General features: G+C 40.0%; 1 protein-coding gene across 1 annotated transcript in view; it reads right to left on the reverse strand.

The window, feature by feature from the left end:
- The window catches only part of LOC137298881 (innexin unc-9-like), a 38,659-nt gene extending 26,227 nt beyond the window's left edge, over window positions 1–12,432 (reverse strand). Inside the window, exon 1 of the mRNA XM_067831229.1 lies at window positions 12,163–12,432. Coding sequence (XP_067687330.1) covers window positions 12,163–12,344 — 182 coding nt within the window. The 5' untranslated portion in view covers window positions 12,345–12,432. The remainder of the gene's footprint in view (window positions 1–12,162) is intronic.
- Window positions 12,433–26,937: the final 14,505 nt, after the last annotated feature.

Below are 26,937 nucleotides of genomic sequence, written 5' to 3' on the forward strand. Positions count from 1 at the left end.
ATTCGAATGGTCTTTTAAGTGTAAAGTCCATTAAACGGTTCCGATTATTCATATGTATATGAATTATAACTATCAAATAGTGATACTAGGTACTCGCGAATAACTATCAAATAGTGATAGTAGATACTCGCGAATAAGTAAGCATACCCTTCTTCAAAAAGACTCGAAAAGACAAGAAAAAAGTTCACCTAGAGAAACACGGAAATATATTGCACTTGTCAGAATGGGAATTGAATCGGACATCGTTTTGGTAACTACTTCAACAGTTATTGAAATTCCTCTCCATGTCAGCCACAAAAGCTTTTAAATTTATCTTTACCACAAAAGCAACGGATTTTGAAGAAGACAGATATGCAGCTCTCTTAAATCGTTGTTGAAAGATTATGATGAAGTGTTCTTGGAAAGTTGTGAAAAGTGGAAATCAAAGGCCTGAGATTTTAAAATGCCGCCCAATACAAGTAGGTTCAGTCATCTCTCTGTTCACTGCGTCTTGTAAAAAGAAGTGTCATCCATACAAATTACAACAATCAAGCATGGATGTCATTGAACATAAGCTTCCTTATCCGCATCGATCGAGGGAATGAGAGGAGTGAGATGTGCAGTGATAATATGCTGCATGTCCTGATCTACTCTGTGAAGACTTTACACTGTGGTGCAATGGTGAAGACTATCAGTGTGTGGGAGCAGTGGTCGTCGATGTCCATATCGTTCAAGAAGACGCTTTAAGATGCTCTAGTTTTGAATTAAGGGGGGTCTGCCAACAGTCACAGTTACAGTCACAGTCACAAAGTGTGCTTGTGTTGGGTATCCACTCCGCTATCCCAGTGGACCATAAAACTACTTCAGCGAGTCCGAAGGACAAGCCGCTTTATACACAGGGACAAGTGTGTCTTAAACGCAGCGACACATGTGCCTCGCTCTAAAAGTAATATTTATTTAAGGCGAAGCTTAACTCCATTCATATTTCCGACGAGAATGAGTTAGTTATGGAGTTATGCACGCAAATCGTTGTTAAATTAATATTTCATGCTCATATAAAGAACAAAAGTTATCAGTTGTCAAAACAATCCTTTGTGAAACATGGAAAAACACCACCAGATATTGAAGTTTATTTATCAGAGTTATTTCAATTTATCAGAATTTCTGAAACTGAAACCCGTTTTAGTCTTCTCCACATTTATACTTTTTCTGTTTAACCTAGCCGTTTGAAATGCTATCATGTTTCTTTACCCAGATTTTATGTCCATAAATTATTTATAAATGAAGACACATTGACTTTCGTTCTTTTCACTTCAATATTAAAAACAAACATTGATGTCACTTTCTGAGTTTCTATTAAATATTTATGCAGTTTGTAGAAACTTGGAGCCACTTCAAACAGATAAAAAATATCATCGGATTCGTATTCTCAAAACAGCAGAGACACTTGAATGGGTTGCCAATTAAATGTCAATTATAGTGGGCTTATGTAAACTTACAATAACGGTATTGTTTTAACTTCTGATCTTGAGCAAACCTTTAAGCAAATAAATTCTAATGATCGATTTACAAATTCAATTAAACTATGTAATAGTTAAAAATTGTAAAATGCTGGTTTTGTTACAATTACCAGTAATGCAGCATTTTACTATTCGCGAGTCTTAAGCGTTGTTTTACCTCTTCCCTCAAACCTATATATGAAACTACATTGTTTATAATTTGTCTTTTAATAGTAACTGCTTGTACACATGTATTTGGGGAACTTTGATATGTATACACATGTGTTTTGTGAGCCTGTGTTTTCAAGTGGGATTACCTTATCTGATGGCTACAATGATGTACACTACTATATGGGTGTCTGCGTTTCCTCTCGGGAGATCAAAGAAGTTGCTTGTAAACTTTTACATCATCTTTGGACTTAAGTCCCAAAGGACACGCCGGATTCATTCTGAAGTAATTTCCTTCGGCTTCTTAAGCTCTTTTTTTCTTGCCAAATGAAACCTGTAACCCGCCACAGACCATCTATACGCTTGTTATCTCTCTGATAATCGTATTGTTTACATGAAATTCTTATCAACTCCAAGGTTGGAAAATTCTTCATTTATAACATTGTGCTCTTCCGTGGAGCGTGTTTACAAAGTGAGGCCAGGACCCTATCGCTCTCGAGAACCCCCCACCCACTCCCTACCGATGCACTTGAGTCAAACAGGCAGGCACGCGAGTTTGTAGTTCTTCAACGTCTGAAAACTTACAGGAATGTAACTTAAGAAGCAGGAGGGTCGAGGCGTAAGTCATTTGGGCCATTTCACAGAGGATGTTATGATCTATATATAGCAAGGGGTATTGACGTCATCAAGAACTAAACCAAGGGGGTCTGGGGTTTCTAGTCTGTAAACTTGGTCTGGTGCCTAGCATCAGGTAACATGAGAAAAAAAGTGTATGTCTTCTGCAGAATATATGATCGCTTTTTCTTTCCTCGTAACAATGATCAGTGTTATCAAAAAGAAGTTGGGTCTTATAGGTTAACCTGAGTTAACAGGATTTCAATATGATATGTTAATACAGAAAATATAAACAATACGGGGTTCTGAAAGGGATACATCTTGTGCTATGTAGCTCGCTTCTGGCATTGTCATCGCACGTGTCATACCGAGTCGAACAGGTATAAATCAATACCTACCACCAAATCTGAGAAGTCCAGACCATTTTGAATTCTTTTCCGTAATACTTGGAACCAGATCCAAAAGAAGTCAAAATTGGCACAAACTCCAACTTAAGATAAAACACGAAGTCCATCCCATATTCCTCGTAAACTAGACGCTACGGGCGACCGTAGAGATGAGACCAGTGGACACTGACAATGGCCGTTCGATCGCTGTCACGTTAACACGGGCTGGACACGGCCAGGGTAATAGAATCGCCACTGAAAAATCAAAGCTCGGAAGGTTTCGACGATTTACCGCCTCAGCTGCGCGGAGTGATACGGCAAGGCGCAGGTCTTCGACTCTTGGCCTGAGAGGGGGAGCGAGGAGGAGAAATACAGGAGGGAGGGTGATACGGCGATGGAAGGAATGTGGGCAGCGTTTATGCTGGAAGAGAGGAGGGGACGGACTCTAAATCCGAGTCCCGATCGATCGATTTGACAGTCGCATCACGATTTCTGCCCATCACAATTTACTCTCGCGAAACGAACACAGGATCTTTATCAGGTATTAGCTCAATTTAATCTGGTTTGCAGAGCGTTGTGTTTGAAAACAGTTTCTGTTTGACAACGGTATTGGCACAGAAGTCTTTGTAAACTCCATCACATAAATCCTCAGTTTAACATCCACTTTGTGATATGGGAATACACAATTTGAGTACACGTTTGACATACCGTTACAGAACCCTGTCATCAATTGCCTTTGAAATGGCAATGTAGATGGACATCAAGTGACTTCACAAAATACAAATCTAGAGTCTTGCTGATGGAAAAGTCGATATGTTCTAACAATGCGTACCTATGTAGAAAAGATCAAAGAACCTCACTGAATTATATAAAGGGTATGGAACAATTTTGACAAACAATTCTGATTGTTCTTCGAAAATACAGACATTGTTTCAGTATGGAATAAGGAACGATGCCGTCATGTCAATGACCACATCTGTCAGAACCGCCGCGATGTAGGTGCAATATTGTTGAGTGCGGCGTAAAACTAAACTCATTCCCTCACTCTCTAAAACGAACTAGAGGATTAAAACATCTGCTTTTAGCGGGAAAGGTAATAAGACCAGAACATGACTTTCTAAAGCACAACTGAAATTATGATATAATCACTAGAACATAGAACAGAAATATATCTATGACAGAATCGATTTGAACATACAAAGTAGAAGGCTGTGTGAGTGAGGTAATATTAGATATTTATCATATAAAGAATTTATTACAATTAATTAATTAACTCTTAATGCCATATACCCTGTATCAATTTTAAGGTTTGCCCTGTTACCTTTTAAGAATGCCTTTACTACATACAACATCTATTTGGACTTTTATTTGCAGTTACTAAGTTACTATGTCCCGCAACGTTATCTTAATATGTCTGTCTAAATTACGTGTTTCGTATCAACATCAAATGAGTCTTCATTTGGCGACGCCATTCACCAGGACGCCATAAACCCAAGATATGTGCATGCACGGTGTTAGAAAACATGCACTGCTTGCAAATCCATTACCCAAGAGATGGAATGGAGGCCTAATTCATCTAACACGCCTACGTGAGAATCTCTCAGAAAAATGCATTTCAGAGTTTCATTTATCGAGTAATTACAACGAATACATTAAAAGAATGTTCGTAAAGAAAATATAATGAGATTGATTGTGGTACCGGAGGACAAATATCCTCTGTAAAAGCGTTTAATGAATGTATGGAAGGTTACATAATTACTTTCCCATGAGCGCTGTACCCTCGTACATTCAGAGGCAAGGAGTAGATAGTATCCTGATAATTGCTGTTCGTGAGATGTTGTTCTTGTTTAGGAAATCCTATCGATTTGTTATCTCAAATCCGCTTGAAAACTATGAAACTAAGCTGTCACAACTGTTCCTGTTGGTTTAAGCCGTGTTCAAACAGAAGACCACCCATTCATGGAAGATGATGTTAATAGATTAGTGACTGGAACCGTATTTCAGCTGGATGTGGGGAAATAACTCGAAGTGAAGCATATTTTAGACGTCTTGATCCACACACAAAACGTGTACATTGATGGAAAAACTAGAAAGACACACACAGCACTAGAAAGACAATGAAGGCACTTAGAAGTATAGCAAGACAACTAGAAACACAGTCGATGCCGGGGAAAATTCCCCAAGGCACGTAGGAATATAGTCAGGTCACTTAGAAAGACTACATGCACCTATAAACACAGTTCGGGCACCTCGTAATATATGAAGGCATCAAGAAAGAAAGGACGCCAGGAAACATAGCGTAACAAAATATAGAGGACATCAATAAACGCAGGACCCCTACTGATAGAACATAGAAAAAAAACCATATGCATGGTACCAAGAAACAACGCATCAAAATGCAGTGCACCAATAAACATAATAAATAAAGAAACAATCAAAGCAGACCAACAAACATACGGCACTTAGAAACACAGTAGTCCAAGAAACATAGGACACATAGGAACACAGCAGTCCAAGAAACAGGACACATAGGAACACACGGCACCAAGAAACAAAGTAGACCAAGAAACATATGGCACCTAGAAGCACACGTCATCTACAAACATAGGGCACCTAGAAACACACGGTACCAAGAAACATGGTAGACCGAGAAATATAGGACACTTAGATAAAACTGGGGACATCAAAACATAGGGCTTCTACAAACACTGGGCAGGCAGAAACATAATCAAGACAGCCAGAAACATAGGGCACCTAGAAACATTGTCACTTAGACACATAATGAACTTAGAAACACAGTCAAGACAACGTGAATTGCGGGCCTCCGACGGAGCGAGGCGGGTAGATAGACTATACGTTTAAAAGGCAAAAGCTCTCACTATCGTGAACGGACTCTTGAGTACGGTGATAGTTCGGGGAAATGTGAGTCCAGCTGGGTAAGTCCAGCTACGTATCTCAATCATTTCATCACTTTCAAGTCAGACTAAGAAACAATGTAATATTTATCACTGTTGAAACCATAAAATAGCTCAAACCCACAACATACCCTGTCTGGATTATATTACGAAACCAGTTTTATAGGACGTAAGACGTAGTGCAGACGGGAAGGTTACACGTCATATTAAGTCTTAATTCACGAATTCTGGCAGAGTTAGCTCTGCAATCGAACCGACGATCAGACAATCCTACCAGGTAATGGACATCAGTCTTAAACCACGGGTCAACCATGTGCCAGTTCTGTCCAACATTGCATGATAGAAATTGCGGGGCTTTGAGAATAGAGCTTGCGGTGATGAATAAACCCGTCACTAAAGACAACCTATCAGTCATTGCTAAAAGATATCCAAATATTCTAACTGCAGCTCTTTAGATGCCCGGAAGCCCATATGGGACATTGTGAATCTCAAATACTCTGCCATATGGGCCCCCTGCTCTAATTTTCAGAATTTTGGCACATAAGTTTCATAAATGACGTGCCAGTGTCTTTGTAACAACATCAGTTCTGGATGGTCTAAGTCTTTGGTGTAAGGAAACAGTTAAGACCTCTTCTGCAAAACCACAAATGCTAAAATGTTCAGAACCTTGACCATATATGTTTCTTACATCTTTAACTTAATGTGAAATAAATGCATTGCAAAATAACCCTATATCTAGAAGCTAACCGTAGAAGCTAAATCCTCATGTGTGCCCTATTCAAATATCATTACAAAATCGCGGGCACAAATTAATCCTAACACGAAGCTACGATTCGAATTCAATAATCGTTTTGTTGACGCCTTATGTGTGAATTTCTTCACCATCTTAAACCCTAACACGTTTGTAAGACAGAAATGAAACGTGACTGTACAAATCGATACCGGTTACCTGAACTACAGTACGTCTTTAATGTATGAAAAGCGTAAAAATCAAATTGCACAAATTCTCATGAGATATAATCTATTGTAAGACCATTGTAATCTGTTGTCAGATGAAACACGAACTACTTTCTTTAGACTAATTAAAGTTTATGATGAAACAACGCCATTCTCACCGATATTAGAATTCCATGGTTTGACCGTATATGTACGAGGACCATATGTTGCAAATACGCGAAGAGATAAAGGTTACACATCACTTGAACATCGCGAGCACACGTCAGCGTCTTCGTTCTCTGCAGCCTCAGTCCGGTGGACAATGAATGATAATTAATCTCTGGCAGATGCAATTTACGCAAAATAAAAATTTAAACGAGTGGCTGCAGCTTTAAATTTATATTCGAGCTTCAAGCTTTTAAATTCATAGATTCTGAAATTTGCAAGCACTTTTAATATAACAAAGTGCAAGAAGGTTGTTTCATGAACGTTTGATTCAGTGCAATTTGCTTGCTTTACGATTGTAGTTTTGCAAAGGCTGCATAATCCGGAGGACCTCATGTGAACTCTCCTAAATGCAATTAAATGCAAAAATCATTTACATCAAAGAGTAAACACAGTGAGTGATGATCAACTAACCTCCCTTTAGATTAAGGTGGGTGGGGTGGCAAGAGAGATATTGTCATCAACCCACCAACTGAGTGAAGCACGTGGCCTCATCAAGAGCGTTATCTTCTGTCGTTCTCTGAAATTGATTTTTGTTAAAAAATTTAGACTTGCAACAAATCGATATTGCTTGACCTCCATTTATCAAATGCGTGCTGGTGATACATTTGCAAGTCGGAATGCAGAACGCAACTTGTGCTTGCCGTATGAATTCAAATTTGTGTACGATGATGTTGTTGTTTAACATTTAATGAATTGATTCGGTTTGTGAAGATCTCTAGTGAGCACTGAATCTTTTTTAATCAAACTTTTGAACGATGATATCATTTGGAATTCATACATGAGGACGATTGCGTATAACTGGCCGAAAATGGCGCAACACTGCCATTGGAAATAAGGCCTGGTTCCCGTTTGATGATATGTTCCTATTTTCGCAAACCATGATTCCTGATAACTGTCTGTATGGTCTCTGTGGAAAATGTAGTTTTTACCAACATTTGATAAAGCCGTAAATGTGAAAGTCTAGTCATAAATACTGAACACTAAACACGTGACATAGCGACATTCCTTAGGATCAAACACAAACATCGGATCCAATCATAAAGAAGGGAGGTAATTCCATTATTTAATGATCGTCCACTATAGTTAATATCTGTCAGGCCAAAGTGTTTACAGGACATAGTTCAAATAAGTATTATTTGAATGGATATGCTTCTCGAAAATTATATCTGTATGGCACTGACTCGATCAAGAGAACATTAACCGAACATTAACCAAGGACCGACAGAATAGTAACCGAGTTGACAGGAGACTGACAGAACATCAACCGAGGACAGATACCATACTAACCGAGGACCACAGAAGACCGACAGAACATCAACCGTGATCCAACAGGACCGATAGAGCACTAAACGAAGATTGACGGAACATTAAGCGATTACAGACAGGAGACTGACAGAACATTATCCGAGGCCGAACAGAAAGCCGACAGAGCATTAACCAAGAACTGACACAATATTCACCAAGGACAGAGAAAATATTAACCAGGGACCGACAGAACATTAACCGAGGACCGATAGAACACTAAACGAAGACTGACAGAACATTAACCGAGGACAGACAGGAGACTGGCAGAGGAAACCATGAAATGTTGACTGTTCTTGAGAATCAAATATAAGGTACCATCTTTATTCTTCTTCGTGCAATATTTGCATTGAGACGACAGAGTTCACCACAAGACTCGTTTCCAAATCAATCACAGGTATATTAATATGCATTTAAATCCTTACCAGTGCGAGAAACACGACCCCACAACTAAAGAAAAACGTCAGACTCTTGCAAATATCTTCCCGCTTTCGACAGCTGATCATACTGGGTTTGCATTGCAATCAATCAAAGCGGACCCTGACCTGTCTCCCCGTCAATTAGTATAATAACGATGTTGTCTTTGTCGTCACAGGGTCATAAATCACAAGGAGAGACAACATACATTATCTTCCAGTCAAACAGGGATGCTACCATGATGCTAATATCACAGTCTGTCAACAGCATATCTGCAAATTAAGACCTGCTGCAAACAGAACTGATGCTACTTTGGCAGTTTACAGCCTGGTGTGAGTGAGTTGAGTTTAAAGCCGATCTGAACAGTAAGAGCGAATGCCTGGAGACATGTAGGTCTTATCATATCACCATTTTGGCGAAACCCAGTGACACATGTGGTGCAGACAAACCTGACGAATCTGAGATTCGAACCCAAGACGATACGTTTCTTGTACGCCTAAGGGACGTAACTCTAACCTCCAGATTGCGATCCTTAACACGACTGGTCTCTTCCAGGATAAATACAGAGCTATTTCAAGAATATTTTCTCTTTTCAGTTGGCAATCTGCTCGTTCAATCATTATACTTGGCAAAACTGGAGAAATGTTTCCTTCACATGTACTACCTTTCAAACACTTTCAGATTATGAGGAACCTTCATCAACAAGAACTCCATGACGATTCGATAAAGGCTTTCGGACACTATTACATTCTGTGCTTTCATACTGTAATGTCCAGTTACTGAGTGTCCCCAATGTTTTAAATGTTAAAGTAAACAGTCCCCAATGTGCTTTCCTGTCGGAATGAGGTTAGATATATGTTAATTACATATCAGAAATATATTCTCTTGGCCATCATCATACGTTAAAGTTGTCAAAACTAAATTTCATTTCACCGTGTGACGTAAGATGAGATTATATGTAAATTATGCACGCTCTTTACCCAATGAACCACTTGAAATATCCTCCAAAAATGTGCCAACGTCTTGTCTTCGATGACGTCATTATTTGGGAGGAAACTAGGTATGGAATCGGTAATTCCCCATGTCTAGGTCCAAATGCATGTTTCTTGCTTACGGCATCAGTTGCGGATATAGTGCAGTAGATAACTCCACACACACGCACGCTGAAGGGAGAAGGCGACCTGTTTACTCAACGCGCTGCACATGTCCCGCACGTGCTGAATGTCAACATCCTAAAACCTTCCATTCATGCTTCGAAGATTGACATAGGAGCCATAGACTTCCGGGTTTGCACAATTCGCCCATAAAAACCTTCCAAAACCTAAAAAAAGCCAAATTTGGATCATGAAATGACATTATTCTGAAGTTGTACAAGCCATTGCAAAACAACCAGATGACTTAAGTATAACAGATAGATGTACACCTAACATAACAACACCAGGTTAGTGATCGAATTATAAACCTTAACGGTTTGAAATGATGTTATATTGATTACAACGAAGGCAGCAGTGTGAGTGTGGTTTTACGCCGCTTTTGGCAAACGTTCCAGCAATATCACGGAATTGGACGCCAGAAATGAGCTTCACACATTACACCCATTTGGGGACTCGAACCTGGGGCATCAACGTGACGAGTGGACGCTTTAACCATAAAGCTACCCAAACGCCCCAGAAGACGCCAGAGCTTGTTTGTTATGCGATGTTCTTTGTGTTTCAGAATACAGTAATAATATCGGACCACGCCGGACGATCAGCTTCTTACAATAGCTTCATCAGACTCCTAGGCCAAATATAGACCCAGCATCAAACTGAGATAATTTGATACACCCGGTCTTATCACCCATACTGCATATTTTGACCATGTTGAACACCAGTGCTTGTCACCGTCCATTTGACCATGTGATTAATACTCGTGCCGTTGACCATGTAGACACTGTTGCGATAGTGTGATAAACCATGTTGTTGATAACTGGTATATTATGTGGTCAGTCTCATGTCAGCTAGAATTTTGGAGGGTGGGAGGTGTCAGACTGAGTACTGGATAGAACGTTTACTGCTGGTGAGAGATCCTTAAAGGTTTGGACTTTACTAGCATTTGTCCTGGGACCATTTTTATGAAACAGTCCATAGGTGTTTACAGAGAATTAATCTAAAGTGTGCTGTGCAGGTTATTCTACAAATCACAAAGCTTAGTCCAAAGTGCAGAGTCTCTCATTATAAACGTAAGAATGTACAGCAATATATTTCAAGCTTCTTTACTGGTTGGGCTCCAGGAGTGGCCCAGATGCTTAATGGCATGGTGTGTGTGATGATTTAGAACGTTTTTATGTCGGGATTCCACTGCGCCGTGGGCAGACAGAGCTCGAGACCCAGCGTTGTTTTTCAGCAATATCGGGCCTTCGGACTCCTGAATTTGAGTAAATAAAATTCCCGTTCAGTACCAATTTGGAGTTAAACTGAGACATGAAAGTGAACCTTCCTACTATGTATTTAACCTATGGCACTGTATTCAGTAACTTTCTACTAGTCGGTACATTTATGTTCATTATCAAACATAACATCACAGAAATGAGTTTTCATATCAAAGGATGTGAAAAGTGGACATCTTGCTTTAACGTTTCCATTAAGAACATCTCCTGATCAAGGACTCCTTTGATTTCACTGGGAAAATCTGGTTTATAGAATGGCGCACAGTCTTTACAATTTATGCTGAAAACGTAACGTATCCATTCTATTAAAGAATTATCGGGAAATCGATTAGGGCGGGGCTTAACGCTGCATCATAATTGCGAATTCTTCACGGCTGTTATATAAATACTCAAGGGCTAGAAATTGGGTTAGGGTGTGACGTAAAGATGTGATATTACACCACTGAGAATTTCCCCATAGTCTCAACAACTGACCCACCTGCCCAAACCAGTCAGGGAGCAGTTGAAGACGTCTGTCTGTTGAGATGAATGATAGTTTGACCATTGGAATTAGCGCTATCTGGCTGGAACTGACCGTCTTGCTCTTCAACGAAACTCACGTTAAGTATGGAGCCCTTTCTAGATAAGCAGCCATTACTGAAAGTAGTTCCAGCTCTCCAGAAACACATACAAATCAAACGAAAAACTCTTTCTCTCCCTCTCGTGCAAAACATACATTACACACGCCATCCCGTTGCTTTCATCTCTCACGAATTGATCGTTTCCTGTACAGTTGGCCATGAGATCTAAACTGAAAAACTACGCTAAACACCGACCCCCAACCCCCAAATTATCTGAAAACTTTCACGGCCTGTATTTACGTCGTCCAGGGTATCGGTCACGTGGCCATAGCCAATCAAAACATACCTGTGATATTAGTGTAAATAATGACAGCCTGCATTATTATAACGATGATGGCTAAGAGGATGCTCGCTCGGTTTAGATGCGGTTAAAGAGATCCAAAGGCCAGGTATCCTCTTAACACTGAAGCAAAACACCTGGTTCGCCACACAAATGCTTACATATTATTTCGATTAAACAACACCCCATGTCACATTTGACGAAGCTATTAATCACTGACAGGTTAACACAAGGAATTTGAGAGGATTGTTTAAATAGGCTTGGCATAATGTACATGGAATGACCGCTTTTGACACTAGTGACCGACGGACGGTAACGGGAATAAAAGCGCGGGCGTTTCAGCCAACCAATAGGGACAGGGCTTTAGGGTGACAAGACTGGGTACTCACGGCGAGGGGCCCCCTCCACTGTCATGTGCCGACGGCGTTGACGAGTGTGACGTCAAATGAATTGTATGCTCCAAACGTTCCCCAATCTCAGACCCTCTCCGTAGACTAGCCCTTGACGATGGCGCTGCTCCGGTTGCCGATGATGCTGCTATTTCGCCAAAAAATCTGACCATGGACGGCATGGTTGCTCCGTTGTGACAACCTTAGAATGGCCGAGGTGGGTCGAGCGCCCGCCCGCCCTCCTACTGGGCATTCGTCCCAAGCCTCACACCCGACTCAACCACGATTCTAAAATAACTACTTGGACCAAAGCACAGATGGAGCGAATGAACACTGCCGAGTTAAAATACAGTGGCTGAAAGCCTAACCGCTGGTCCACGGATCGAGGTCGGCCGATTCAAGTTCCATTCTTACTCCCAGCGTAGCCACCATAGAGTTTGTTGCTTCGAAGTCTTCTAGTCATCTTAAGGAACCCTGTTTCCACCTGAAGCAACGGTACTCCCTCCGTAGATCCACATGATGGAGATTCCCATAGTCCCGCTGCATGGGAACCAGGATGCTGTCTATAGTGCAAGTACTATCCTCAGACACACGGCTACAGGGAGGGAGAGAGAGAGATGGGGAGAGAAACACAGGCACAAGCCTCAAGCCACGGAGTTGAGGGAGAGAGAAAGGAGGAGGTGTTTATTGAACGTATCATCAGTCAGAGAAAGGGTTAACATTTCGGTTCGGCTTTCACAACCTCGTGACAGTCAGAAAGATGGACGCACGTGCAGGCATTTAGCTCGAGACGCGCACACAGCACGTGATAGGACAGACAGTGATTGAAGCCCGAGGTCGATATTTTGTCACCAGAGACAGAGAGTCGGCTCGGTGCTGGAGATATGCAAGTGTGGCCGTGCAATGTTCCCTGAACGGGTCAATCCTGTCTCCGGTTGCATAATGGTACATGAACATTTTCCCGTCATGTCGATCTTATGAATGATATGATTTGTGATGTAGTGTAGTGCATGTGTGAATGAGGATTTGAAAGGTGTCTTACAGACAAATGTTTATAACTGTTGCAGCAATCTCGCACCACACAATGGTTACAGCACTAAAACATGTACAGCAAGTGCACTGGCACCGCATCTGCATTCACCATTGTCGCAGACCAAAATTCTGAATCGCTTTATCATGATTGAAGAAAAATCAATTTGCCTTGTCGTCCAAATTCCTATTTCAGACTATGAGCTCCATAATACTCGGAAATTATGCACCATACGGTATATGTTATAATAGTTACAACAGAACAAATATGCAATTACATTCAGCACAAGTAGCGATGAAATATCCGCCATTCTACGCATGCGCACATGCTGAACTAAAATTCGCTGTCTCCGCGTTGCATGGTATTAGCACGGTTTCGAGTGAACCCTTGTTTTGCATAAGCACGGGCTTTCAAATTTTGGCTCAAATTAAAAAAGATTCATTCTCGAGGGATTGGATTTTTTACGCCATTACTCTCAGCGATGATTCATGCAAAAAAACCTTTTCGCGTTAATGAGGTTATTTCAACGCAAATATTAACCCTTTAACCCAGCCCTCTTTGCACTCAATATTATCTAAAATATTACCATCGCCAGAGCGCCACCGCCAGCAATGTTATTTTGAATCCACACTATATCCTTAACGGCATCAGGGAAAACAGAACTCTTGCTAACGTCAGAGAATTGTGCCAGCACAGAGCGTGATGAACTCGACAAGGGAATCATTGTTAATGAGTGCAAATACTGTAAGTATCATAAAGATACCAGTACACTTGGTCGTTGTCTAGCCCGTAAAGCTAACGTTATATCTCAGCCAGGAATATCGTTATTATCTATTATAAGATCAATAGTTATAAAACTGAAAAACTATCCAAACTACACAAGGCTAGACTAGTACATAACAGACAGGCCGCATCATATGAAATGATACATGAGTCAAAGAATCGGTTTTCATTCAAATTATATTACAGCATCCTGGGAACTACAGAGCTCGATATACATAATGTCAGTTTGTCATACACGCCACCTCCACATCAGACAGCTTTCGTCACGCCGCAGACTTGGGTTCGATTTCCTACACGGTTAAATTGAGTTCATTTCCGTCGTCACCCGCCGTGATATTGCGGCGTAAAACCATCCTCAACACTAACATATCCCATCGGGTACCCATCACACTGCTGTGTGATATGAATAACATATATATGGCAACCCTGATACACTCAAATACACTCAATATGTAAATGTAATGTAAATGAACCCGTGAATAAACGAAAGTTATTACGAATAGTTCTACATAAACGACGCCTCGCTGTAAGATCATACCAAAATTCCTTTGATACCATAATGTTTCACCTTAATTGATATATATAAGGAAAGATTCGAGTTCGATCATTTAAGTTCAATGCATTCAGTATTTGGAGTTGTCCTGAAAACCTGACATGGTGGCAGACAAACTGCATAGGATGTTGGCGTAACGAACTCCTTTGTGTTGACGCTTGTAGTTGTTCCTGACGTATTATTGAAGTTAACCAACTGTTTAGCTAACAATCGTTAACGGGAAATAAAGATCATTATCTCACGAACTTGAGAAAGAATAACCATAATATATTTACAGGTGTTAGATGATACATCAGCGCTACAGCAGTTTACAATGGCATATGAAAGCAACCACTTAAAGTGAAGTATACGCTGAACATATAAAAATAAACCTTATATCATTTGAAAACAATCTTTAAGTTAAACGAGCTTTATTTAGTGACGCTGTCACTTCGTTATAATTGTAGTGTATTGCAATGATGGTGGTGGGGTAGTCTACTGGTTAAAGTATTCTCTCGTCTCGGTGAAGACTCGCGTTCGAATCTCTATCAGGAGTCCATTTCTGGCGTCCTCGTCGTGATTGCTGGAATGCTGGTAAAAGCGGCGTAAAATCATACTCACTCACTACTGTCATGACGTCTGGATAGTACAAGAGTGAGGTTGATACGATAAAGACCCATATAAGTCGTGTGACAGACAATTAACCAGATCACATGACAGACAATTAACCAGATCACAACACAGTCAGTTAGTATGACCTATTCTAACAAACAAAGGTAATGAGATATTCCCGACACAAATATGAAAAACATAAGGCCTAAAATGCCTACGTATTTTCACTGAAAAGAGTGCACCTTTAACGCATATTTGTTCTCTGAGTCTGTTCTGCATCAATGACAAAACAATTATTTTCTCATCACATTGTTTAAAACAATCAGCGAGAGTTAGCATGTATTTTAAACATTGCTGTCTGTAACCTTGCATTCTTTATGTTATCAGAACGGATCAGTTTCTTGAAAGAAAAGAACAAGACACTGGTCCCATCTATTCGATGGAGGAACAATGACTCTATATTCGTTATATCACGTCTGTACTTTTTCTTAAAGACTTCCTGGCAGAAAGATTTACATTTCGAATCACTCCAAATGACATTACCATGCATCAATACACCAGTTATAGTATAGATATTGATATGATAGCTTCATTGAGAAATGGTCCGCTTGTTTAGTGATACTTCACATACTTCGGGTAATTTACATAAACGGCAAATAGTGAGTGAGTGAGTGAATTTACGCTTACGCCACACTCAGCAATATTCCAGCTATAAGGCGGAGGTCTGTAAATAATCCGGTCTGGACCAAACAATCCACTGATCATCAGCATGAGCATCGATCTACGTAATTTGGATACGATTACATGTGTCAACCAAATAAGTTACCCCGACCACCGACCCCGTTTGTCGCCTCTAAAGACAAGAATGGGTTACTGAATTCTAAACCGGATATTCAAGGCTTCCGCGGCAAGTACCGAATACAAAATAGAACAGTATCTGGGTAACTCGTATCCTCTAAAGACATGAAACTTCTTTCAACCGAATTAACAAATATCTGGGTAGATAAACTGAGCGAACAGCCTTTATAGAAAACGTTTGAATGACTGGGGGAGTGGCGACAAAGGGTAAACTAGACGATACAATTTAATGGTTTGCCACATAATCTCCATAAAGACATCATGTCAGAGGTGATTAACCAATAGCCTATCTTTACCATCTAAAGACCGCAACAGGCTTAGAGCTGTCCTGTCTGCTATTTAGATCACCATCAAACAGAAAGCATTAGCGGCATGCAGTCGAATTCATAGACTGCCCTTTCACATCTACGTTGTGTTATGTTCCTCCGACCATAAAATTAGTTCCGTCGTTCGGGTCTGGCGTTAATCTGGTGGCGTTAATTTGGCGGAATGTCGGACAGGCCTTCCGTGGGCACTCTTGACCATCACTACCGAGGATAATATTGAGCTGATAACATCACCACTTGAAATCGCTTGGGTCAGACATTACCAGCTTGAATTTGCTTATTGTTAAAAGGGCGCCATTCAAATGAATATTTTTCTGCCTAATTGATCGATGACCGTTTTATGGTGTTAGGTTTATGGAAATGTTCGAACCATTTCATGTGCTGGTTCCGATCCATCTAACATCTAAATAATTGTAAAATGTTTTGTTTGCATGAGTCTATGAAGTATTTCGACTTTCGTTGGTGCGTTGGTAAGAAATTGTACAGGCGCGGGTTGAATGCTTTACAAGGGCCACTTGTGTGAATTCTGATCTGAAGCATTGTCCATCGTCCATTTCGTGCCAGATTCATTTCTTGCCGCGTGATTGGTTTGAAGGCCACGTTATTTAGTTGAATGTTGTAGAGTACTTCCTACACTCTAATGTTTAGCACCGGTAAGGTTTAATGACTGGAATCTGGGATTCGATCTTGGGATCGTTTTCCGTGGATCTCGGAGACCTAAACGGCGCACATCAACGAATTAAATGAGTCGTTAACTCACCCCTGTCCATATGTACACCATCTTTCAGTAAAGTGCAAGGAATGGATGGTATTAAGAATCGCCTTGAAAACGTTTGAACTTGAAGTACTTGTAGCAACATAATGTGACGCGGGTCCTCTGTGTGAATCCATCATTTCGTCGACACGCAAACCGTCATTGTTGACCTAAATCTTAAACTCGAAACAATAACAAAGCAATTACGTGTCCTCTTACATGATGCAATTCTGCACAATACAGTTCAGAACCTAGATCTCAATGCTGACATACTCCCACAAATAGATGTAGACTTGAATGACTGACAGTGGACACTCATGGCAGCGTCCCCAGGGAATAGTCCTTGGAAAAAGGAATCCCAGATTGAGTGAGTATAGTTTTACGCCGCACTCAGCAATATTCTAGCAATATGGGGGGAATCCCAGACTGAACGTCCTGGGGCATCCCATGTGGTAACATTTTATAGTCAGAACTGCTACTTATAGAATCAATACTTGATACAACCGTGTCCTATATACTGGTTCACGGGTCATATCTTGTCTTGTATCATGTTCAGTAACCACAAAAATGAACTCATATTTGATGATAGATTTAAGACCTCGATGTTCTTGAAGTATGCGTCTATTATATTTGAATCCGTGTTTATTCAAATGTGTTCTCGTTTTGAAATCACCCCTATTCAACATCTATATCAAACCATTGTGATTCACAATCACAATGTGTAAGAAAGAATTCGGAAAGTTACACTCATGTCGTTGAACACAAACTGGTTCCCTTCTCTCTCAACTAAAGGTGTTGGCCTTCACAAGACAGAGAAGCCGAATGAGGCAAATGTTTATGTGTCTAGGCTACCCTCTTTATAACCATCTCTGGGACTATATATCAATGTCGTCCAAGTCCAGGTCTCCATTAACAGTTACTTCTGAAGAATCGTCATCAAACTCGTGTAGAAAGACAGGCGTCACTTGCAGTCTTCGCACTATACCATCAGAGACCATATAAGCTATTATATGGTTTCTGATGCCATTAATTAACTACGAAATATCGCCCCTGTTACCATTGGTAATTTTACACTGTCTGGGATACGTCATTAAATATAACGATGAGACACTACGTCCCCTTTTCAGCCTTGACCATGACACAGTCTGATCGGCAAAGAATGTCCACCAACACACGTTAAAGAAATACCTGGAACCCGTTTCATAAAGCGATCTTTGCGTTAAGGTGATCTAACTCCTGTACTTTAACATCGACGTACAACAGTGGTAATGCCACGATAGCTCTGTGAAATTGGCCCTTTGCCTTTGAAACATCAAGCAGTATTCTTCAGTAAAGAAACACAACACGTTCCGCTGACACCTTCATGTCTAAGAAATTTCATCTTTTATAAAGCCTCGACAAACATATTTAAAACAGCCTGATAAAAAGGGCCAACCATCACAACAAGCAGGTGAACGATCATAGCTATGCTATTTTAATCTTATACGTCTGAAGCTTTACACGCTACTTTTCCACAGATGAGTTTTAATTTGTCGTTAATTATACACCATGCACCTGCAGCCTCGTCGAAGGCCCTTTATTGGTCGTGACTCACGCTTGGTGGTGGTTAGATTCTGTTGAAGATACTGCCAGTGATCGCTTGGTATCCTGTAAGAGTGCTTGTTTATACGTAACAGCAGCACACAGAATGGAATGCTTGTGTTGGAATGAGCTCGGAGTGTATCGGTTCGTTTCAGGGAGTCTGGAGGAAAGGATTTAATGGACTTTTGTATATTTTAGCCGATATCTTGTTTCAAGAAACTTGATTTTGTGAAATAAAGAATTGAGGAATAATTGTTTGTCTGACATATATTTCCACTGGATGTATAAAAAGATTTGAGATGTTATGCTATCACAAAGAAATACAAATTTTGTTATGTTTGGTTGAACGAGAATATAGTTAAATCATTTTGTTCATTAGTGTAGTATGTTCTCGCTTTGTCGCAGGCTGAAATACCAATCCTGCCAACCATATCTGTTTACATTCTGTTTCCATATCTGTGTCAATTATAACTATAATATTCTAATAATATTTAATCTCTATACCGGAAATTTCTATACAATCATTTTTTATGTTTTATCTAAAACGTGAAATTGCAAAACGAAACATAGCTTTATCTAAATTATAGTCTAGTGAACGACTGAATACTACAAAACGTATTTGCCATTCATTTACGATTCTGTTACGGTTCATCTAATACTCATGTCAGTCGTGCCAACATGACGTAGTAACCACTGACCATGCAAGAAATGACTAGTTTATATTTAAAGGACTGATCTCAAATCTCTAAAGAGAAAAGACAATCTCCTTTATGCACCAAAGCGGATTCCATCGAACGTAAAGGGTCAGATGGCGGTGGAAATTAATTGGAAGGATCTCGCCCATTGATGACACCAGGTGTTCAGTGAAAAACATTCCCTGTAGTAGTTGATGAACCCGTCGCTCACACGATGTGCGTTGAAAACTTTGTGTTTGTTGCCGAACACCTTACGGCAGTACTCATCATACGACTGTAACATACAACAAACCAGACAAGCAAGTGACAAGAAGACATCTTAAAGAAAACACCACCAAAGCCCACACTAAACACGTTTGAGAAAGCATGCCACTCAGTCCGATACTTATGCGTGGTTTCAACAAATTGGCTGCAAAGTCATGTTTCTATATCAATGTCAGACATAAAAAGTTCACTGCGCAAGCATTTCATCCGATCATGCGTCACTAATGTACATGTATATACTTCGATCATTGCTCCATGGCACCTTTAACGTGTCCTAACCCGCTAACTACAAACACAATGAATCTTCACTTATCTCAGAGACGCTATTACCTCTCATATGTTGCAAGCAATAAATCTGATAATTTTTCTATTCTTTAAGAAACGTTTGCCTGAAGCAGCTATGCTGCTAGTAAACAAATGACTAGGTTATGAAAATAACCATTTTGATGTGACAAAGTGATATTTTAAAATGTTATCTTCAGAACGCATGATCAATATTGATCACATCCTTCATAAACACGTTTCTTGGCCATGTGTTTTGAAACCTACTATGAGTTCTTTTCATGAAAACCAGCTTCGTGCATTTAGAGGATAATTTACTTAGCATTAAGGGCCGTATGCAAACTCATGGCGATGAGTGAGAGTTAAAAGGTTTCAATCTGCACACAATATCATTCTTTCCATTTGTGTATTTGACATCCTTACCCTAAAAGCTAAAGGATCGTTATGTTTATCATTGATGTCTGTGGAGGAGCCCTTTAGCCTGCTACTGTTCTTGTGGATCAACCAGATGATATTCAAGGAGAGCCGGAGTCCATGCCAGGGTTGTATTGATAAAAGAACAACAGATATCTGTCCGAGATGCTTGAAACCCTTAAGAGCGTTAGAAACAAAACAAAACTGAGTCGTGTGGTGGGTGGTGGCATAGCAATTAGACATTCTGCAATTTTTTAATTTTGCAAATAAGTTTTTTTTTCTATTTGAAAAAAAAAATCGACATATGTGCTGTTTTGAAACAGAGATGTTCTGTTTGTCAACGATTTGAGATATGGTTATGTCTTTCCAGCAGAATATATTGTTGCCAATAACTCCTAGGCTCCACCCCATAATATCAAATCTACTTCGTTCAGATACATCCAGCTCGCCCAGGCATCAGATATCGCCACATGAGCATAATTGATCTACTCCTTGTATGTCAGAAACACCTTTTGTTAAAATCACGTAAAGTCTCGCACCACGAGAATCAGGTTAGCAACCACAAACATGTCCGTCCGGGATCAATACTGCATTATTTGCACGTGCTGGGCCCCGATTCCCACACACACCAAGCGTCGCGTAGCATTTGCTGGTTGAAAATTCTTCATTGCAATCAATAATACTCTTTAGAAGAGTTGAATGTCGTCGTCTTGGTGTGACGTCACAACAATGGAGATGTCACATACAGGAGCTATTGGGTTGCTCTCGTGATGTATTGCAGAAATTGTGTCAGCGTTTTCCATTCGTACCGCACACCGTTTTGGCATACATAGTGTTGGTTGTGTGGCGTGTAAGGCAGTAGGTTTTAACCGCTGTCCTACTGAGAATGATTTCGTGAGGTTTGAAGGTGCATTGTCTAATTGTTCGCCAATGTTCCGTTTTACAAAGCGATCGTGGACCAACCACTGTCACAAGTCCTATACTTTAAGGATAGACTTACGTTTATCGTAAATACGATCGCTTTTGAAAAGTGACCCCTCATCTGTACATTCATAAATACTGACCTTGAAATTTAAGCATCTAATTTTCTTTTAAAAATTCAATGATTTGATTTGCATAAAATTCAATTCACCAGAACTTGTTACATATTATCATATATATCATCATCAAAGCTGTTTTGATACAAAAGCGGAAAGACAAACAATCCTAGCCACACAAAGAACTAGTCCCTAAACCAACTCTACTGATATTCTAAACGCAAAATGCAGCTTAAAGTGAACTTAAATGTTTTTCCCCGAAGAAACAATCAATTGTAGCTACGGTACACACGAAATATCTCTTCATCTATAATGTGGTACAAAGACGTTCCTGTTGCCGTTTCATCTTTGTCCGAAAGAAACTACGCCTCAGAAAAACGGAACTATTTTTACTGACCTCATATAGTGACCCCAACTGTTGCTGTTCCACGCCATCCTGCACAAACACTAGCTGCTGCATCTATCGTGCAGACACAAAAATATCTTCGGACAGAATGTAACCCCAACCGATCTCAGGTCGAAATTCTATCTTCTATGGACAGCCGGTTAAATTAACTTGTCTACTCAACCTTGCTCCAGACACAGACCAACTGGACCCCACCTACAAACGTAACTCATGCAAACGTGCTATCAAGCTCTCAGCTACTTAAAGAAACCTCTGGCCACTTGAAGCTGGCATAAAGATTCCGAATGACCTACGCCTTCCAAGGGACCATGTTCTCTCTTGTGGGTCATTATTGGTAAATGAAATTGGAACAGTGGAGTCTATTTGTATGATAGGATCTTTCATCGTCTTAGACAAATGTTAACGTAAATTTTGGGAGGTTACAGCATTGTTCCGATCAAGATAAACGAACTTGTATTGGGAAACACAGACTCAGCAAGTGCTTGGTAACGAAACAATTTCCTGGAGGAATGAGGGTGAAGAGTTTTTTTTGGCAAGAGTCCTGGGAAAAGCTCCTACTTACGTGTACATACGACTAGGCAATGAGGACGTGTTGTAAGACTATTTGAAAAAAATGTCAGTGTGCTGCTCTCTGGGATGGGCGTTGGCATTGCCTCACAAACAGACTCCAATACTTGTATTATATACGGTGTTTTCACGTTGCTATTCTAAAAAATATTCCAAAAAAGGCAATAACACATAACACTTGTTTCATATCCTATGTGAATATATGTATTGTTTTTTTATGTGTTATTTTGAACGTAAGTACAATTTTGTGTTTAATATGATAAATTGAGAATGGTGTTCTGGGGAATTCATTTCTTTTCATTTCCAGAAATCGTATTGATTATCAAAACTATGACGTTCATTAATAAGTATAATCAACCCTTTCAACAAATGACTATTTTAAGAAAATGATAAAAAGGCAATATTATTCATTTTATCAAAAACTAGCTTCATCGTTTATGTGCTCTTTAAAAAAGTCAATGAATAATTGCTTATCCCTGGAATAGCAGGAGATAGTAAACATGTTTTTCGTGTTTTTTGATTTCGTGTTTCATCACCATCAATAAATCCGAATATTCCCTGACAGTTGCGATCCAAGAGAGACGCGTAGATAATAGCAATGAAAGAATTAAGCCGCATTAATGCCAGTAGTCGATTTGCAAAATTGGTTATTGTGGTATTAAGTAGCCCCGGAAGTAATATCTAAAGAACAAACGGTCAGGAAGATTACATAGGCGGTAGGCAAAGACGAATTGATGAAAGCTGGGCACAATCGTCTTGGACAGTACAGACGGTATTACGATGCAATAGGTCGATTGGGGCACTGCAGTAGCTTGAACACATAGAATATTTCGAAGGCTGGAAGAAAGCCAAGCATCTTTGAGACATATGTAACTTCTCTGATTTTACAAACATTATCAGAGTGTCCGTTTCGTCCACTAAAAGTTATTGAGTCTGTATGGTTTAAGCCAAGCTAATCGAAAGGCTTCCTCTTCTTCGCTGCACTTACAAGGAATGGTGAGTTACCATTGTCAGCTATCAGTACAATGGAAGTACCATAGGAGTATGAAACTATAGCTAACAACTTATATCAGGACCGGTATAAATATTAATCACATTTGTTGCTCTATTTGAGCCTATCTAAAGCAATAACAGCTAGGGCAGGACACGTTCACCTTGTATAACTCCTTGCTTGAAAGTGATTCAAAAACCAAAACCAATTATACAATCGGAATCGAGCAGTTCAGTTCCATCATGGTTGTGGTCGGAGTTTTGACAATATAATTGTACGAATCATCAGAAATGAACACGGCACATCAATACTTTAAAGAATCACTTTACAAGGTAACCTGGAAAGCACTAACACGATGTATGCGCCAGGTAAGTTTTAAATATGAAAACTGTGTATAACAGAAACTGTTTATGAAAACATTATGGATACAGAAATAAATACGTAATTCAAAATGAGAACCTAACCAGGAATTATTCAGGACGTCTTGAACCCTTTATGTAAGTTAGAACTATTAGCTGTTATAGCACAGCTAAAATGGCTACACTCGTGCCTGCCAGCTGCACAAACCGCAGACCAACAACGTCATTGGCAGTGATTCCATCAGTGACAGGTAACCCTGTCATGTGTGGTCAGTTTAGTGTCCAGCTGGCCATAATAGGTGGGCGATATCGGATCAGATAACGCGACCACTTGCAGCTGTGAGAGTCTCCAAGCCGCTCACAACACACCAGAAGCACATCAGTCAATCAAATCTGAATGGCTGGTTCGTCAACCGATACCAGATGTAAGGAGACTGCAATTACTGTAATTTCGTTATTAACCTACGAAAGCAGCATATTGAATTTGATTAATACGGTTAGCCGTTTGGGAATGAAAAGGGGAGGTCGTACATTAATATATCCTGTACAAGTTATTAATAACAAAATTTACCCTTTCGTACAACAGAAATTAAGTTTTGTTATACCCAGTGCGTTATGTTCATATTGAATTACACTCATGCTCTGTGGTTTACAAACTCTAACAATATCGTATATGTCATTAATGTAAAAACATCCCTTTGTCGCGACAGAAATGAGTTTGTGTGTGTTTCTGTATTTACATAACAGTACACATAAAACAGAGAGGAAGAGAGAGAGGGGGGGGTGGGGGGGTGGGGGCGGTACAGAGACAATCCCGTGTTATTGTGCGAAATGAAAAGAACAACATATTTTGCATTAGCATAATATAATAGCTTTTGTTTGTTATTACGAATCTGTGAAGAACCTTGTTAGGACACTCAAATTGACGTATCAAGTAAGTCGAACCATGTCTCCTTTTGTCGATACGGACACCCTATACGACTACTATTAGTGGACGTCAGGCAAAACACAGGACCCGTTTGCAACAGACGAGCAACGGTCACCTAAGTCCTTGGGCACTATGTGTGACGTCACAACAAGATGACGTCCAAATAGGTGACGTCATCTCTGCTACAGAGCAGCCAGTAACAGGTAGAGTACCTGCACAGACCATCAGGAATCGACTGGTCACAGCAGGTATCTGTGATAGACAACCACTTCGTAATTTCATCATACCCTGCGTTTTGGATGACTTTTCGGATATCCAAGATTCAACGAGAGGCACTGGAACTTGTTAAACGTCAGGGACGAGTCACCCTTCACATTGCACATTGCTGGTCGCAGTGCGCGCGTGAGGCTCATGGCGGGAGAACGTCATGCAAAGTGTTGTGGTCTTGAGATTGAAAGCATTGGAGGTGCAAAAGCGTAAAGGTTTGGGATATCATGATATCATGTGCCAACGGTCCATGGTTCAACTATCTTCGTTCAGTGGAACAGTACTACCATACCGTAGGGGGAATATGACAGGACATCTGTTTTCTGGCAGTTAGAAGAAGCTAGATGGTCTTGGACTGACAATTCAACGAGACAACGTTATGCTCCAGGTTGAAATGTTCCAAAAGGTTCTCATGTCGATACGGAGACGTTGTGTTGCTGTCATGACGCCCTAGAAGGCCACAGTTGTTATTGACATCTGTTGCAGTAGTTCATAAATGTCAAGTTGACGTTATGGGGTCTATGTAAATTAATGAGTTCTTTTTCCCCAATAAAATGACGCCGCAATCGATTACATCGATTGTATTGTAACCAGGGTCATGGCAATTTGTTACCATCAAATTTCATAATAATTCAAACACTAGTAAGTGTCAAAAATTAGTTTGATTGAGTATATACAGCAACGTATCAAAGACACTGTATCCCTACAAAAACAAGCGTTATCAATAGTAAAAGTGATCCCACTTCTAATGATTCAAAAGTGTTGTTCCCTCATTCTCATTGAATTCAGCAATATCGGCTGAAGTGACATGTACAAATATTTTCCATTGGTTATATTTACTTTGTGTGTCGATGCTGGCACTTTCGGGTATCTTTTATGTCGTGTTTCATCCCCGTATAGAAGCCGGGTCACACCCATTTCATGTTTATGTCAACGCTGATCCGATGGTGAGCTGTGTCATCGTGGCCCTGTGTCCTCGGGCATCTCTTGGACCAGGCGTTGCTGATGGATACAGAAACAGGGCGTGTTTTCTTTGGGACGAACCTCGCATTAACGTCAATATAAGTAAATGCATTTCAGAGATTTAATGAAATATATAAAGAGACATCCAGTGAAGAGCTCAATGGTCTCATGTGACGAGCATTAAGTCTAATGTGGACCATCCTCAACACTGCGTTGATATAAGCATTCCAAATGAATCTTAATTCTAAACCTCCATTACCAAATGAGTTATAAATGAATGGATATAAAGAACTAGGTAGCCAGCAACACGGTCATTGATTGACAGAGAATGTTTTTATACGTAATTTGATAAGAAACTTTATCGATTCCGTAAAAAGGAGAATTAGAATCAATTAAGCGTTATCATTGTGACAATTTGAGATTCGTATTCGTGGTAACAAGGAGAAAGAAAAATTGAAAAATTAAACCAAGGCTTGACGATAATTATTTAGGTTTACTGATTGTTTTAGTTATTGATTTGGGGGCTTCACGTCACTGTATACAAGAAAGGTGTATTTAAATTAACGTCAACCGGATTTGTAAGAATCCGTGAGCTTCAACAATCCACACGAACGAGACTGATTAGCGACAAGCGTGTTTACAAGAAGCATAAACGATCCGTGAACATTTTCTTCTTGGATCACGGTTGTTATTGTAACACAGTCATTAGTTTCCAGGAATGCACCGAGTGGCGTGCTCATTTTTGCTAAAATAGAGCCATTAACATTTATCTTAGCGTTTGTTTGCAAACGCAGGATTGTACGATTAGCAACGGCCATAACATCGCCACCACACGTTTTGAACTTCAGATCCAATGATATTTACATTAGTAGCTGTAAGAAATACATCTTATTGAGGTCCCTTATCGAACTTGTCTCTCACATACAGAAACCTTTGTTGAGTTTAATCACGTCATGTCATTAGTCGTTACAGTATCGCCTGTGTTGACGTAACCATGACAACAAAATTAATAATGTTTTGGTTTGGCATATTGTCTTCTTGATAAGCTTACACAACGACTTCGAAAACTTGAAACGTGATATTGGTAATATCATTATTGCCGTCTCCGGATACGATACTAAAGACA

Source organism: Haliotis asinina, chromosome 10 (genome assembly GCF_037392515.1).
Source record: "Haliotis asinina isolate JCU_RB_2024 chromosome 10, JCU_Hal_asi_v2, whole genome shotgun sequence".
In the NCBI taxonomy this organism is placed as follows: Eukaryota; Metazoa; Mollusca; class Gastropoda; order Lepetellida; family Haliotidae; genus Haliotis; species Haliotis asinina.